Consider the following 13,944-nt stretch of genomic DNA (forward strand, 5'->3'; position numbering starts at 1 on the left):
AACAACAACAACAGGGAAACTATAATGCTATCAAGTACCACACAATAAAAATGTTTTGTGCCTGCAGACTGGTACTTTTTGTTTGCATAGTGCACAACTATACTTGGCATTTTGGTGTGTTAAAAACAAAATAGTTCTTTTTGGATGCTTTCCCTACTTCTGAGTGTCAAAAAAGAGTATGTGTTTAGTCTGGATTTGGTGAGAATTTTTCAACTAGCATCTGTTTTGCCCTGATTTTTGTACAATTTTCATATAATGCACATATTTTGCTCTGAACAATCTGTCTTTCATTAATAGGTTACTTTGCCTTGTGGGACTCAGACTACACCTCTGTTTTGAGCTCAGTACATTAGCCAAAGTATTTTTCTTTGAATCTCATCAGGCTGCCTCTCATGGAATAGATTCTGGGATACAAAACCAGCTACTGAAAACGGTTGGTCAGCCTGATTCACAGCTCCTTCTATTCATCACAAGGACTGCAGTGGCTATGGCCAGAAAAGGTTGGGACTCCTGAATAAGCCAGCATAATTTAGTCATGTTTTAAGGTGCTCTTCTAGAAGCCATGAGTGCGAAATGATATTATCCAACAAGAAGAAAGAAGGAGGGTGAAATAAAATAGACAAGAAACAAGCAACCATGCGATTTACTATTACTTCATACTCACACATCTCAAAAGAAGGATCTAATACACAAAGAGTGTAATTGGAAAGAATGTGTGGGCAACTATCCCATTTTTTCTCTAGAATTTAGAGGCATTTAGAGTGGGACAAAAATAATGAATGCATGCATTATGTGAAGTAAAGCCTCACTCAATTCAATTTCCTGAGGTGTTAAAAATTCTCACATGGTACTGTCTCTACTCCTAAATACCCCCAAAGGCACCTGATCCCATCCTATCTTGGAAAGCTAAGCAAGGCCTGCCCTTGTTATACCTGAATGGAAAATTACCAATGAAACCAGGTGCTGCTGACTATAATCCAGGTGGGAAAACTACTTCTGAGCATTCCTTGCCTGAAAAATTCTGTGAAGTTCATGTGGTCAAAAGGTGACTCAAAGAAACATACAAACATACACTGCCTCAGAAAGCAGAGGAAGTGGCAAAGCACCTGACAGATGGCAACTATCTTTAGGGTTAATGTAATGAGGTTAAGGGGATCAACTTGGCAGAAACAAATTTATGGGCTACTACCACGTTAGTGATCATGACTATTCTTTATAGAACAAACCATCCAATGACTACATGAAAGACAATAAATTATTTAGCAATAACAAATCTTTTCCAAAGAATTTGTTCCACTCCTTGAATTAGCAGCCTCATATACTGCTTCTCCCAGCTATACTTTGCAAGCAGGATTTATCTGATTTATTTTGTAAACATACACCTATTCTACTCTTCCTTTCTTTAAATGAATTCATAAGGGAGAGAATACGAAATTCAGTAGAGATTGCATCAAACTACAAAATGTCACCATCAAATTGAGTGATGTTTGTATTGTCTCCAGGATGACACAAGAAAAAAATCACTTTCTGGTAGTAACTGACAGAGTTGTAATCTAGAAAGTTTACTTTATCTGAAAATGTATTGCTTTTTAATTACAGTGTAGACTCACAATACCCCATAAAAGGATGAATTACCAGTGTATGTCTGCAAAGACAGTATTTCTTACAAGTGAATCAAAATATGAATCTATTATACCTAACTATGTACAATAGCCTGAGATTATAATTTATCTGAATTGCTGAAAAGCATAAATGTTATGCCAGACTTCTAAACTATTTTCTTGGGATGTGCAAAACTGTGCATCTAAATCTGTTTCCTCAAATGTATTTTCAAATAAATACACAGGTAGCCTACTGTTAACAAAGTAGCAGCATTCCTGAATATTACTTTTTTAACAGAAACATGGTACCTGAAACAGAAATAAAACACCTGAGGACCCACAGGTTGAGAACCACTGACGTAGGTGCACCCTAAATTTCCTCATCAAATGATATCTTGTCAAGAAAATTCTGTAACATAGGGTCATCAAAAGTCAGAAATGACTTGAAGGCATAGAGCAACTATATAATCTAATATTTTTGTTTTATAGAAAAGTTTACATGTCACAATTGTCAAGTAAAAACAAAAATGTGTAGAATATGTAATATTTAAAAATCAAGCATTACATTTTATATGAATTTAGTATTACATCAAATATCTAAATCATCTGCCTTTAGTCTTATAATTTTTAATATGAGCATAAGCATTTAATTTGTGTACAGTGGGACATAGGGATATATATAGAAATATTAGCACAACCATTAGGAATTTTTACATTCAAAATTTGTCATATATGTCTTTTATTTTGTTTTTGCTTCAGTATTGGCAATGGTTTTGCTGCATATTTTTAATTCCTCCCGAATTGACTTTACTGGTAATATGGGTTACCACATTATAAAGTTATAGCTTGAAAGTCTTCATTCTATCTTCTACATCAGGATCCTTTACCACAATTTTAAAAAGATTTAACAGGAAAGGAAAGAAGTAATAGGAAGTATATTGATGAAATAAAGGAATGAAGCAAGAAAAATGTAACTATTCAATACTTCAGTATTAATACATGTGATTATTAAAGTTCTCAAACCTTCAGCAAAATGCACCCTGCCCCAAATTTTCTTCTTCACCCCACTCCACTGAGAACACAGCGATTCCTGGACAGTTCCAGCTTTTTATGAATTTTAGACAAAAGACCAGTTCCATTGTTACTATTGTCTCTCTTCTTAAACCCACTGCAGTGAGACCTGCAAGGTGAAGTTTCCATGACCCAAAATAAACATTTAAGGGGCTCACAGTTATACTGAACACTACTGGGAGATACTGAATACTGTTATCAGTTCTCACGTTTATTAAACAGCATTTTAAACAGCTCCCAAGCATGCAAAATCATAATTCAACCAAATGCATGAACTGTCTTTAAAATATCTGAATAGGAAAGCCATAAAATTAAAAAACAAAAGAAACGTATTTGAAGACCTCAGTCCTTTACAGAGATTTGCAGTACCAATTCAAAATGTAAAATGACCAGATACCACCACCATCATCATAGCTAGCATAGTCTCTATGATGAGATTGGTAGCTAAAGAAAAGATGGATTGAAAGAGAGGGCTTGAAGATGGGCAAAAACTATCTTGAACATTATGGGGGAGAAACAGCACCTGAAAGGTTTTTTTTTATTTAATTTGGGGAGACTGGGGGCTTTTGAGGGGACTTGGAAGATATTCCATTTATCACCTCCCTCCCATGTGTGTTCAATACTTCCTAAACTTGTGCACTGAATTACAATATCAATAATCCATAGTCAACACACACAGTCTTCTGGAATGATAATAATAACTTCATTCTTATACCCTGCCACCACCTCCCTGAAGGGTCTCAGAGTGGCTTACATTTGGGACAAAATGTCGACAAGACATAAAATGATAGCTGACATCTAAAGCAGAGCTTTCCGAACTGTGCGTCATGACACATGAGTGTGTTGGCTGCAGTGTGCAGGTGTGTCTATGTGAAATAATTTATGTATGTATGTATTTATGTATGTATTTATTTATTTGCAGTATTTGTACACTGCCCTTCCCAACCCCGAAGGGAACTCAGGAGGGTTCACAGTGTTGGCAACCATTCAATGCCATCAATTAAAAACAGTATAAAACATCAAAATTGACCATCCACTGATAAAACATTAAACATTATTATTAAACACATCACATAAAATAACATCATATGTCACACAAATAAGAAAGAAATCATATAAAATATAAATGAAAGATTTCCATAAAATGTGTTGTTATTACAATTATTACGATTTATGTATGTGTCTGAATGTCTTATAAGAGATTGGTCTGCTATTAAAACTGAATGACTGTGTCACAAAATAATCCATGTCTCAAAAGTGCATCACCAACATTAAATGTTTGGAAAGCTCTGATCTAGAGATTTAAGTTGCAAACCACTGATTTATTAAATGCTCCATAACTGAATTTTAAGATAACCTTGAAAAATGGTCTGAAAAATTGACTGACAAGACTATGGCAAATGTAACTTTTTAAAATCAAAATACTTCTTTCCTACATTTCAGTACAAATTTCCAAAGATGTCTTGAAATGCATGTTAAAAGCAATACATCATGGGAACAAAATATCAACTGTAAAATTGTTACTCAAATCAAATGAATTACTTGTTAATATCAACAATGATATAAGAAAATTAACCTTTAAATTTCTTACTCTGAATAGAACACACTGTTTCAGTAAATGTCACTTAAATCAATAGTGCTCTATGGAGCAGTGCCAGTCCCTCAAAGTGCTGCCAAGAAAGAAAGAAATAATACTAGCCAATGGCAACAAAGATGGTGCTGGTCTTTGGCACACTGGGGGAGATAGGGGACAAGACTGCTGATTTCCCATGTCAGATAGCCTGAAAACCACTGGCTTTCAGGAAACAAATCTGAATTCTATTCTTGTGTTTCATTTCACTGATACATGCATTATAAAATCAAGATTTGGTTCACAAATGATGGCAAACTTAAGCTGTCACTTACCTGAGTAATGAAGTGTATGCAAACACTGTGGGGAAGTTCATGTTTGCTCGTCTCTCTCTTTCACAGTGGTTTCACACAAAGAATGCTCAGAAGAATCTGATTATAGTCTACCAACATCATCATCAAAATCATAAATAAGTTGAAAAGCTCTCAAATGAAAAACAAAAAGGAGACTTTTCAATTGTTTCTTGGGTTCAGCCAAGGGTACAAACCCTTGCTAACCCTTGATTTCTAACAAGACATATATAACAGGCAAGTGTTGGGCTGCTTAGATTTTGCTATCATTTTACTAACTGCAGTAGTCATAAGCAAATCTGCCAGCATATGTAGAGCACTACTTAGTAATGTTTCAATTTAAAGTTATCAAGAACTTAAGACATCTGGGAGGTGTATTCAGTTTAAAAAGATGTCTTAAGTTCTTGATAACTTTAAACTGAATACACCTCTCTCCACACCCCGCTTTCTTTGCTTCCCCCATCCCCTACCTCACCATCTTGTGCACCCCCCCATACCCCGGCTATCCCCCTCCCTTTCCCCCTCTCCCACACACCCCCTATCTCCTCTCTCTCTACTATTCCGGATTCTTCTCTCTTCGCTGATAACAACGCTATCTTTCTGTTTTATATTTTTGTAAAAGCATAATAAAAATTTTTTTTAAAAAAAAGAACTTAAGACATCTGGGACAAATGGCCTTCAACTTAACAATTCTCTGTGTGGAGGGAAAGAACACTTTTGAATCATTTGCTTTTTCCAATGCTAAGTAGTTTGTTTATTCTAATTCCAATGAAGGGGAGGGGCAAGGAGGAACAACTTCCAACTGAGGTGATTATTTTACATCTTAGCTTGTACACAGCTCAACAGCATGCTTTTACATTCATTACATCGAATCACTCCTCCCAAAGCTCAGGCACAATAAGCATCTACTAGACTTTTTTGGAAAGCAAAAAAAAAAAAAATGATAGTTACTATAGAAACTACAGTGTACTGAAATGTTCTACATATTTGCACTGGCACTTGAGCTGCTGAGATTAACGATCTTTCTAGAGGAGCCCAACCTCCTGAGACTGCACAAAATCTCATACATCCCACACTATTTCTCCTCAAATTTAAAGAACAAATATTTTGAGGCCAAGGTTATAAATGCTTCTTGGCTGAAAAGACAGTTCCATTGAAAAAGACGACAAAACAACTGGGAGAATTTGCAGATCTCTCAACCGAAGGGTTAGGATTAGTATCATATTGTTCTTGTAAATGCCAGTCCTGGAGACCAAAGCATGCTCTTCAACAAGATGGCCTCTGTTCTTCCCATAGGTCTAAAAGTACAAAGTGATAAAGACTGCACTGGAAAATTAACTAAAAGCATATGGAACAGCTTGGAACTAACTTGTTACATATCATCAAGTTACTTGTAAATATTCCTTTTCCAATTTTAAAAAAACTCTATATGTATGTTATGTGATGAAAAACGGCTAGTATGGTATAACTTTCAGTGAGATTTATTCCCAGTGAAATAGATGTAGTTGCATCCTCTTTCTCTTAGGCTGGATCTACACTGCCCTATACTGCTTTGGTCCAGCCTACCTGATGCACCATAACCCCTGATACATTTCAGGGTGCAAACTTAGATCTAACGAAGAAACACGGATTACCAGGCGAGCACCCACCAGTATGAAATTACGCGTAACGAGAGAAGTCTTCTTCTCGGGTGCTGCTCCAGCACTCTGGAACTCCCTCCTCGCATAGAATTAAGAGCAGCTCCATCCCTTCTCAACTTAGGAAGGAAGTTAAAACCTTTCTAGTTAATAAGGCTTTTAACTGAAGTAGGGGAGGATATCAGGGATTTTAATGTTGGTACATAGGGGGACATACACAGGGAGGAGGCTATTGCTTTTATCTTATTTTATCGATGTTATTGATTGATGATTTATTATGAGGATGGGTAGAAATACCCTAAATAAATAAATAAATAATGCAGTTTCATGTCATAGATTAAATGCAGAATGCATTGAAATGGAGTGCATGACAGTGTGGACTCATAAAATCCAGTTTAATGCAGTTAATCTGCATTCTGAAATTAGGTAATATGGCAGTGTAAATCCAACATTTGACTGAGGGACTAAGAGTCCTTGTTAGCTAATTCTGGATCCTATCTGGGATTACCTTTGTCAACGTTTGACAACTTTTGACCTACAAAACCCTATACGGTTCTGGCCCAATGTATCTGTCCGAACGGATCTCCCTCTACATCCCACCTCAGAACCTAAGATCTTCTGGGGAGGCCCTGCTCTCGACTCCGCCTCTATCACAAGTGAGGCTGGCGGGGACGAGGAGCAAGGCCTTCTCGGTGGTGGCCCCTCACCTGTGGAACTCACTCCCCGGGGAGATTAGATCGGCGACTTCCCTTCTTTCATTTAGGAAAAAGTTGAAGACCTGGATATGGGACCAGGCATTTGGACATTCTGGCAGCTAAAGAAGACTTGATGATGAGCAGGAATTTGTCGAAACGGAATGAATTTACGGAACTCCGAACGCTGAGCTCAGGATTAGTTTATTATTGTGTTATTGTATTGTCTGTACTGATGATTTTAATTTCAATTTGTAACTGTTTAATTGCTTTTATATATGTATGTATATGTGATAAAGGCATCGAATTGTGCCTTCTTCTGTAAGCCGCCCTGAGTCCCCCCTCGGGGGGTGAGAAGGGCGGGGTAAAAGTAACGGAAATAAATAAATAAATAAACTTCTGGTCAGCAACTCATAATGTTAGCTGTGTTAACCAGCATCCTACTTAAGCAGCCTTAAGTATTGGAATCTCAAAATATTTAAATGGGAAATGAGTGGTCTCTTTATGTTCTATGTAGGCTACTTATTACTGGTATTATAGATATAAAAATATATACATTTACCTTAAGGAGCAACAGGCTTATCAATATCTGGGTGTTTAAGTTTCATTACATTTCAGTCCATTGCATAGAAAGCATTATACATGCAGTGGCTGAGTTACAAACATTTGACTTACAAACGACTTCTACTTACAAGCAGGGAGTGAGTCAACAGAAGGTGAGAGGAAATCTACAGGGTTAGTCAAAATGCATAGGCCAATAAGCCATTCAATTGAATGGCTTATTGGCCTATGCATTTTGACTAACCCTGTACTCCTAGGAAGGGAAATTCACTCCTGTAAGAATTATCATGGTTAAAAGGTGTATCCAATGAAGCTTTATCAGTAATCCTTGTTTCCATGACAACCCCAAATTTTCAAAATCCAACTGTCACAGGAACAGAAAGTGAGGAGAAATCTGCACAGGGGCACAGACTGCAAAACAAATGTTTCAGGGTTGTTAACCCTTCCCTATGCTATCCAAAACTTTAAAAAAATTGACAGGAGTGACATTTTAAAAATGTACCTGTTCCAACTTGCACACAAATTCACATTAAAAACAAACCTACAGGACCTATATTTTTCTATTACAGCACATAACATTGCCTTAAGAGATTCACAAAGACTCTCATAGAGGCTGAACCCTATTTCTTTACTGGGCTGTTTAATAGGGTTGATAATGATATGTAAAGGCTGTCTGTACAAGCACCTGACTTACAAATGACTCATAGTTAAAAACAAGGGTGACACTACAGAAAGTGAGAGAAATCTACCCCTAGAAAGGGAAATCGAAAGTTATCATAGGAAAACGTATCTCAACTGAAGATCTATCACCAATCTTTGTTTCCACAAGTCAATTTTTTCAAAATCCAATTATCACAGGGACAGAAAGTAAGGTGAAATCTTCTGAACCAAGAGTACAGAGAGAAAAATAAACTCCACAGAGGTATTAACCCTTCCCTGGGCTATCTAAAGTGTGTGTGTGTGTGTGTGTATGTAATATTATATAGGGCTGGAGTTACACTTAAAATTGCACCTGTTCCAACTTACAAACACATTTCTTGCTTCTTGGCAGGGGGTTGGACTGGGTGGTCCACGAGGTCTCTTCCATCTCTATGATTCTATGATTCAACTTAAGAAGAAACCTACAGAACCTATCTTGTTCGTCATTTGGGGACTACCTGTACATGTAGAAATAAGACACAGTCCTTTTCCCATCATAATCATCAGGCTCTCAACACTTTCTTTAATACCCCACGGTGTTTGCCATTTCCCAAAGATTTTTACATATCCAGGTCTATCTCTTGCATCATATCAATAAGAATCTTAACAACATCTACTCAGATATTAATTCTTATCTGTCGAGTAATTGCATATCTTGACAGCTGCTTTGATTACACAGAAATTCAAATACTATGAGGAACAGCTAGGGGAGTTGGGTTTGTTTAACTTTGAGTGTGGTGACATGATAGTCATCTTTAAATGGGTCCTCCTATAGGAGATGGAGCAAGCTGTTTTCTACTGCCCCAGAAACTAGAACACAAACCAATGGGTTCAAATTACAATAAGAGAGATTTCATCTAGACATTAGGAAGAATGCACTGACAGTGAAATCAGTACAATGAACTGCCTTCAAAGTGATGGGCTCTCTTTTTTTGAAGGCTTTTAAACAGAAATTGGATGGTCATATACCAAAAGTACTTTAGATGTGTATTCCTACACAGAAAACAACAGATTTAAATAGCCCTTGCAGTCCCTCTTTCAATTTTATGATTCTAATCATATTCCAGTCCATTTCAGTGTTTTCTTGTTATACTCCATTGAAACAACATTTATTTGCTAGATAGAGATTACAAGCTTCTCAGTTCATTAGCAAAACTTCTCAATTTACATGTTGTAACATCCTAAGAAAGATGCCACTCAAATTGAACTATCAAAAGTGTGTTTATGCAGCTCTCTCTTTCTTCCAACTTCAATTAGTTTTCTTATTGCAAAGTCTCATTTCATTTAGATTCACCCTATATGCAACCAAGGCCTACTGTTTTTTGAGGGAAGGCAGGCATGAGTAATTTCTCCATCTGGAGTTTGAATGGACTGTCCAGATCATGAATGACATCTCCTGGCAAAAGAGAGAGGGATGTCCTAGAGCTACAAAGTTGGTCAGGTTCCAGAAATGATAGAAAACCAAAAAGTATCTCCAGGAGGGATGTCAATATTTAAAATTACAAATCAGGCAGGAACATTTCAAATATGCCAATAGCATATGTGATTACATTAGGGAAAAGATGGACTGCAATGCTTACTCCTAGAGCCAACTACCAATATAATGGAAAACTCTCTCACTCACCCAGCCAAACACTTTCTGTGGCACCTTCATGTTTTATACCCAAATTAGGGAAGGTTTTAAGGACAACCACATTATTGTTTATCCTTTAGAAGTAACCACAAAACGTTCCACTTTCCTTTCCAACTAAATGTCACAAGACTAACATCTAAAATTGGTCTGTTACTATGACAACTAATAAACCATCCTTATCTTTGAACCCCTAAAATCAACTAATGTGAACAGTGAAGAAAATTTATTTAAATGTTTGGATTCTGATTAGATTTTTTTTTCCTGAAGAGAAAATATCTGACTTTGAACATATAAATTATCAAAGTATGTCCCAAATTAAAGTTTTTGCTTCTCCTACTACAGCTACAGTCTATTACTTGTAGTTACCAAGGTCAGGGAAAACACTGCAGGAACCATCAGATTTTTAATGTCTCTTTTCTTGAGTTCCCTTGAGAACAGAAAAGGCGGGGGAGAAAGTTTTGTTCATTATCTTAACCTTAGCAAGTAGCACAATTAATAGCTGGTATTGAAAGACTGTAGTGTCCCTTCATTGATAAAAGGCTTGTGACAACAGAGAGGAAGGGCTCCTTTTGATATTTCTCCTCCTTCTTCCGTCATTTGGGGACAGTGCTAGACAAAACAGAAATGTGGAGAGTACTGATAAAATCACACACACCCTCCCACCCCACTGGTCTGTTGTCTGCAGAGGGATTACATGGTAAGATTATGTAATAAAATGTTGATAGTCACTGTGTTGGATCCCAACTTAAACAGATTCACTTGAATCAATGGAATTAAATTTAGTCACAACTAATTTGTCCCACAGATTTAAGTGGACAATGACTATGTCTAGTTTCAACATAGAGATAAAATGATGAAAAGTGCAGTGAATACGTAGTTCAATAGCCATTATGTTTATCCTAAAGATGCAATTATATTGTGGCCATCATTGCTTAAATGAATTATGAATTCAGTTTTAATTAAGAAACTAAAATCCTTTACCAATTTTCTTTGAAAATGACCTAAAACCTAAATGTCAAAGAAGAAACACAAAAAATAACATATCCTCACACATATAAACAAATTGAAAATAAATTGTTTTTTATTGTTTCCAAGAAGATTTTTTAAAAATGTGGAGTGAATTTTAAACATAAAAAATTATCTGTGGAAAGCTGCATGGAGTTTTGTTTTCAGAAAAATCAGCAATGATTAGAACTTTATGACAATTGCTACAACTGGCGAATTGCTATATATAATTAACGTATTCTGAAATAAATGATTTTCAACATCATGTTGGAGAGTGGAAGATATCTATGCTCAATACCACTCTCATATTTCATCTTTGATATTTTTTATATCATGTGTTTTGAGAAGTCAATTAATCTGATCCTAAACACTTGCCAACAATTATGTACCTTTCATAATGTATCTAAGCAGCTTATAATGTAAGAATGCTACATTATGTGTATAATGTACATGATGCTGCATTATCACAAATGTTAGCCCCAGTGGATGCTACACATTATTTGGGGGGGGGGGGTGTTCAAATTTTAAAATTGAGTAAGTCACAAGTAGCCAAACAGCAGAAGAAATGCAACACTCACTTCATGCAATTGTTGATAACATACAACATTTCCAATTCAGGAAGAATAAGCAAGCACAAAAGAAGGAAAGATAAATGGAAATGAGTATCAATACTAATTAAACATAGGTGCTGCTTTATTAATCAAAAGCCTGAAGCATCACTTTGAAAAAAATGAGATTCTAAACATCAGGTTATGCTTTGGGTGACAACATCCACAGAGCAAAGACAAGCGCAAAATAGGAGGTGTTTAACGAACAAAGAGCAAACTGTCGCTTGAAGGGAATAATGCCTCTTCACACCCAATTTTGCCCAATTAAGCCGAGCTATTGGATCCTGATCAACTGAAAGCCAGAAGGAGGTAGGTATAAAAGTCCATGTGTTGCAGACACAAACCATGTACACAGACCACTCCGTCTAATTTTTGCAATGCACCATGAAAACAAACCTGTGATGGCAAGACCTCTAGTCTCTATAAATACTGAGTCGGGTGATAAAGGGATCGCTGCACAGAGCATAAAATGTGTGCAAAGGAAACAAACACAAACAAAGGGGCATCCAAATATATTGAAAAACAGACCACAAAGGGATTATTAGATTAGGGGGGCATTTCTCTTAAAGGGTGGCTTGCAAGACTGGGTTTTCTGCAGCAGCCCATCTCCATGGGAGAAATAGCAGGCACAAAGTAGATCTTTCATCAGGAAACATTTCTCACCATTTCTTTTTCTTCCCTCCTCTTTTGTCACTTTCTGCTGTGCCATTACTTTCTGTGGAGAGCCTCTGCCTGAGTTGGGCTTCCCTGATTCGTTGCTGATGACAGAACCGTTCTCGCTCGGCGACCTGCTGCAAGTAACCATAGCAACAAGGAAGAAGACTAAGTTTCTCCTGCATATTCCTCATTTCAAGGTTATTGCATTTGCTCGCTTTGCATCACTGGCTTTTCAGGTCTGGCTTTTATACAAGGAAGAACGAATAAAAATGATGCTGCAGCAAAGAAACACAATGGAAGAAGGGAAATATCCATACCATATTTTTTAAAATAAAAACTCAAAACCAAGAAAGGTCTTTGTGCATTCACAACTGAATGCCTTGTCTCTGCAAACTCACTGTGAGAAGGGGAAATTTTGAGAGGATAAAAAGATCATTTCCCCCCACAGAGCAAACACTAAATAATTTTGATAGTCCAAATCTTCTTTCAGCAAAGGCCGAGCAGGCTCATTCCACATCTTTTCATACTTGAAATAGGTCTACAATCATAGTCAATATATTTTCATTCATTAAGTATGCCTTCAGTTATACTTCCAAAAGAAATATACCTGTTTGATGGACTTTTATATAGTGGAAAAGCCCTCGTCTTTCTTATCATTTGCAATATTTTCCTTTATCAGTGTGTGTTTATAAAGAAAGGACACTCAACCGTAAATGTATGATAACTTTAACACACCATATGTATACATTTTAAAAAACATATGTTCTTAAAAAATAAGCTACACAGTAGGTTCATGATCCAAACCAAGAAGGAGACTGCAAGCATCTAGTATTAATTTTGTCACTTTTATCTAACCCAAAATTATTTTAATGTGTAGCATAGTCAAACAAGCCAGGATTATTAATCATAGCATAGTTAACAGTAATCACAGTTTGTCTATTTTCAGACATAACAACACACAACAGTTAAGGAGGGGAGCCAATGTTTCCAGTCTCTTCCTTACCACTGTGCCAGAAGTCGGTCAAGTGGTAGTACATAAGCTCAGGGCATTCACAAACCAGTTTAATATTGTGTATGAGCACAGCCTTTTTTTAAGACGCTTACTTATGATGATTAGGTACTACCAAAAAACCACCAAGCCACAGGCATCTCTGCCACACATAATGGGGGCATCACTCAACCATTCTCCATTTCTGTTCAAATGTTGTATCCACATGGGAAAGAAAGCAGCGTCTTGTTTGATATGTTCTAGTTTCCTCATCATAGGGAATATCTTCTTTCATTTGAAAGTGAGACTTCCCTTGATTCTGACAAGTATTGTTTCTGGTGTTGGTGAATGTGAGAATGGAGAGGGAGGAATGTATTTGTATATAACAACAAGCCAAGATTCCTGGTTTGCTAAGCAGCATGCTGAGATGCCAAGCAATTTTGCTACCACATTGTCACAAATGAGTAAAATTAACTCATTTTATCACGATGCCTGAATCTGGGAACCTGGCAAGCCAAAAAATAAAATAGAATTAGCAAGCCAACAACAAAGCTTGATCTTTTTTCCTTACATATTAACAGAGTTGGGTTCTTTGAGAGAAGGATTGTAGACATGGGAATAATGACAAAAGCATTGGTTAGTTTGACATACTTATGCAAACCAGAAGCAAACAGGCTAAGTTCACCAGCGTGCTGCTCATCAATTGTAAATCAGAATAATCCAAGGATCCTGATTTAACATAATGTGCCAATATAGACAAATCACAGGACAGGATCAATTCATATAAGATTATTCTTATCTTCTTATGAACATATAAAACAAACATTTTGTAAGTTTTTGATATGAATTGTCAAACTCTTTTCAGATTCTTC

The 13,944-nt window shown here is 36.5% G+C and overlaps 1 protein-coding gene across 4 annotated transcripts in view; it reads right to left on the bottom strand.

Annotated features, from left to right (window-relative positions):
- The window catches only part of KIAA1549L (KIAA1549 like), a 204,259-nt gene that overhangs the window by 40,037 nt on the left and 150,278 nt on the right, over nt 1–13,944 (bottom strand). For all 4 annotated transcript variants that reach the window (XM_060766572.2, XM_060766574.2, XM_060766573.2 and 1 more), the window contains exon 13: nt 12,091–12,218. In XM_060766572.2, coding sequence (XP_060622555.2) covers nt 12,091–12,218 — 128 coding nt within the window. The remainder of the gene's footprint in view (nt 1–12,090; nt 12,219–13,944) is intronic.

This window comes from Anolis sagrei, chromosome 1 (genome assembly GCF_037176765.1).
Source record: "Anolis sagrei isolate rAnoSag1 chromosome 1, rAnoSag1.mat, whole genome shotgun sequence".
In the NCBI taxonomy this organism is placed as follows: domain Eukaryota; kingdom Metazoa; phylum Chordata; class Lepidosauria; order Squamata; family Dactyloidae; genus Anolis; species Anolis sagrei.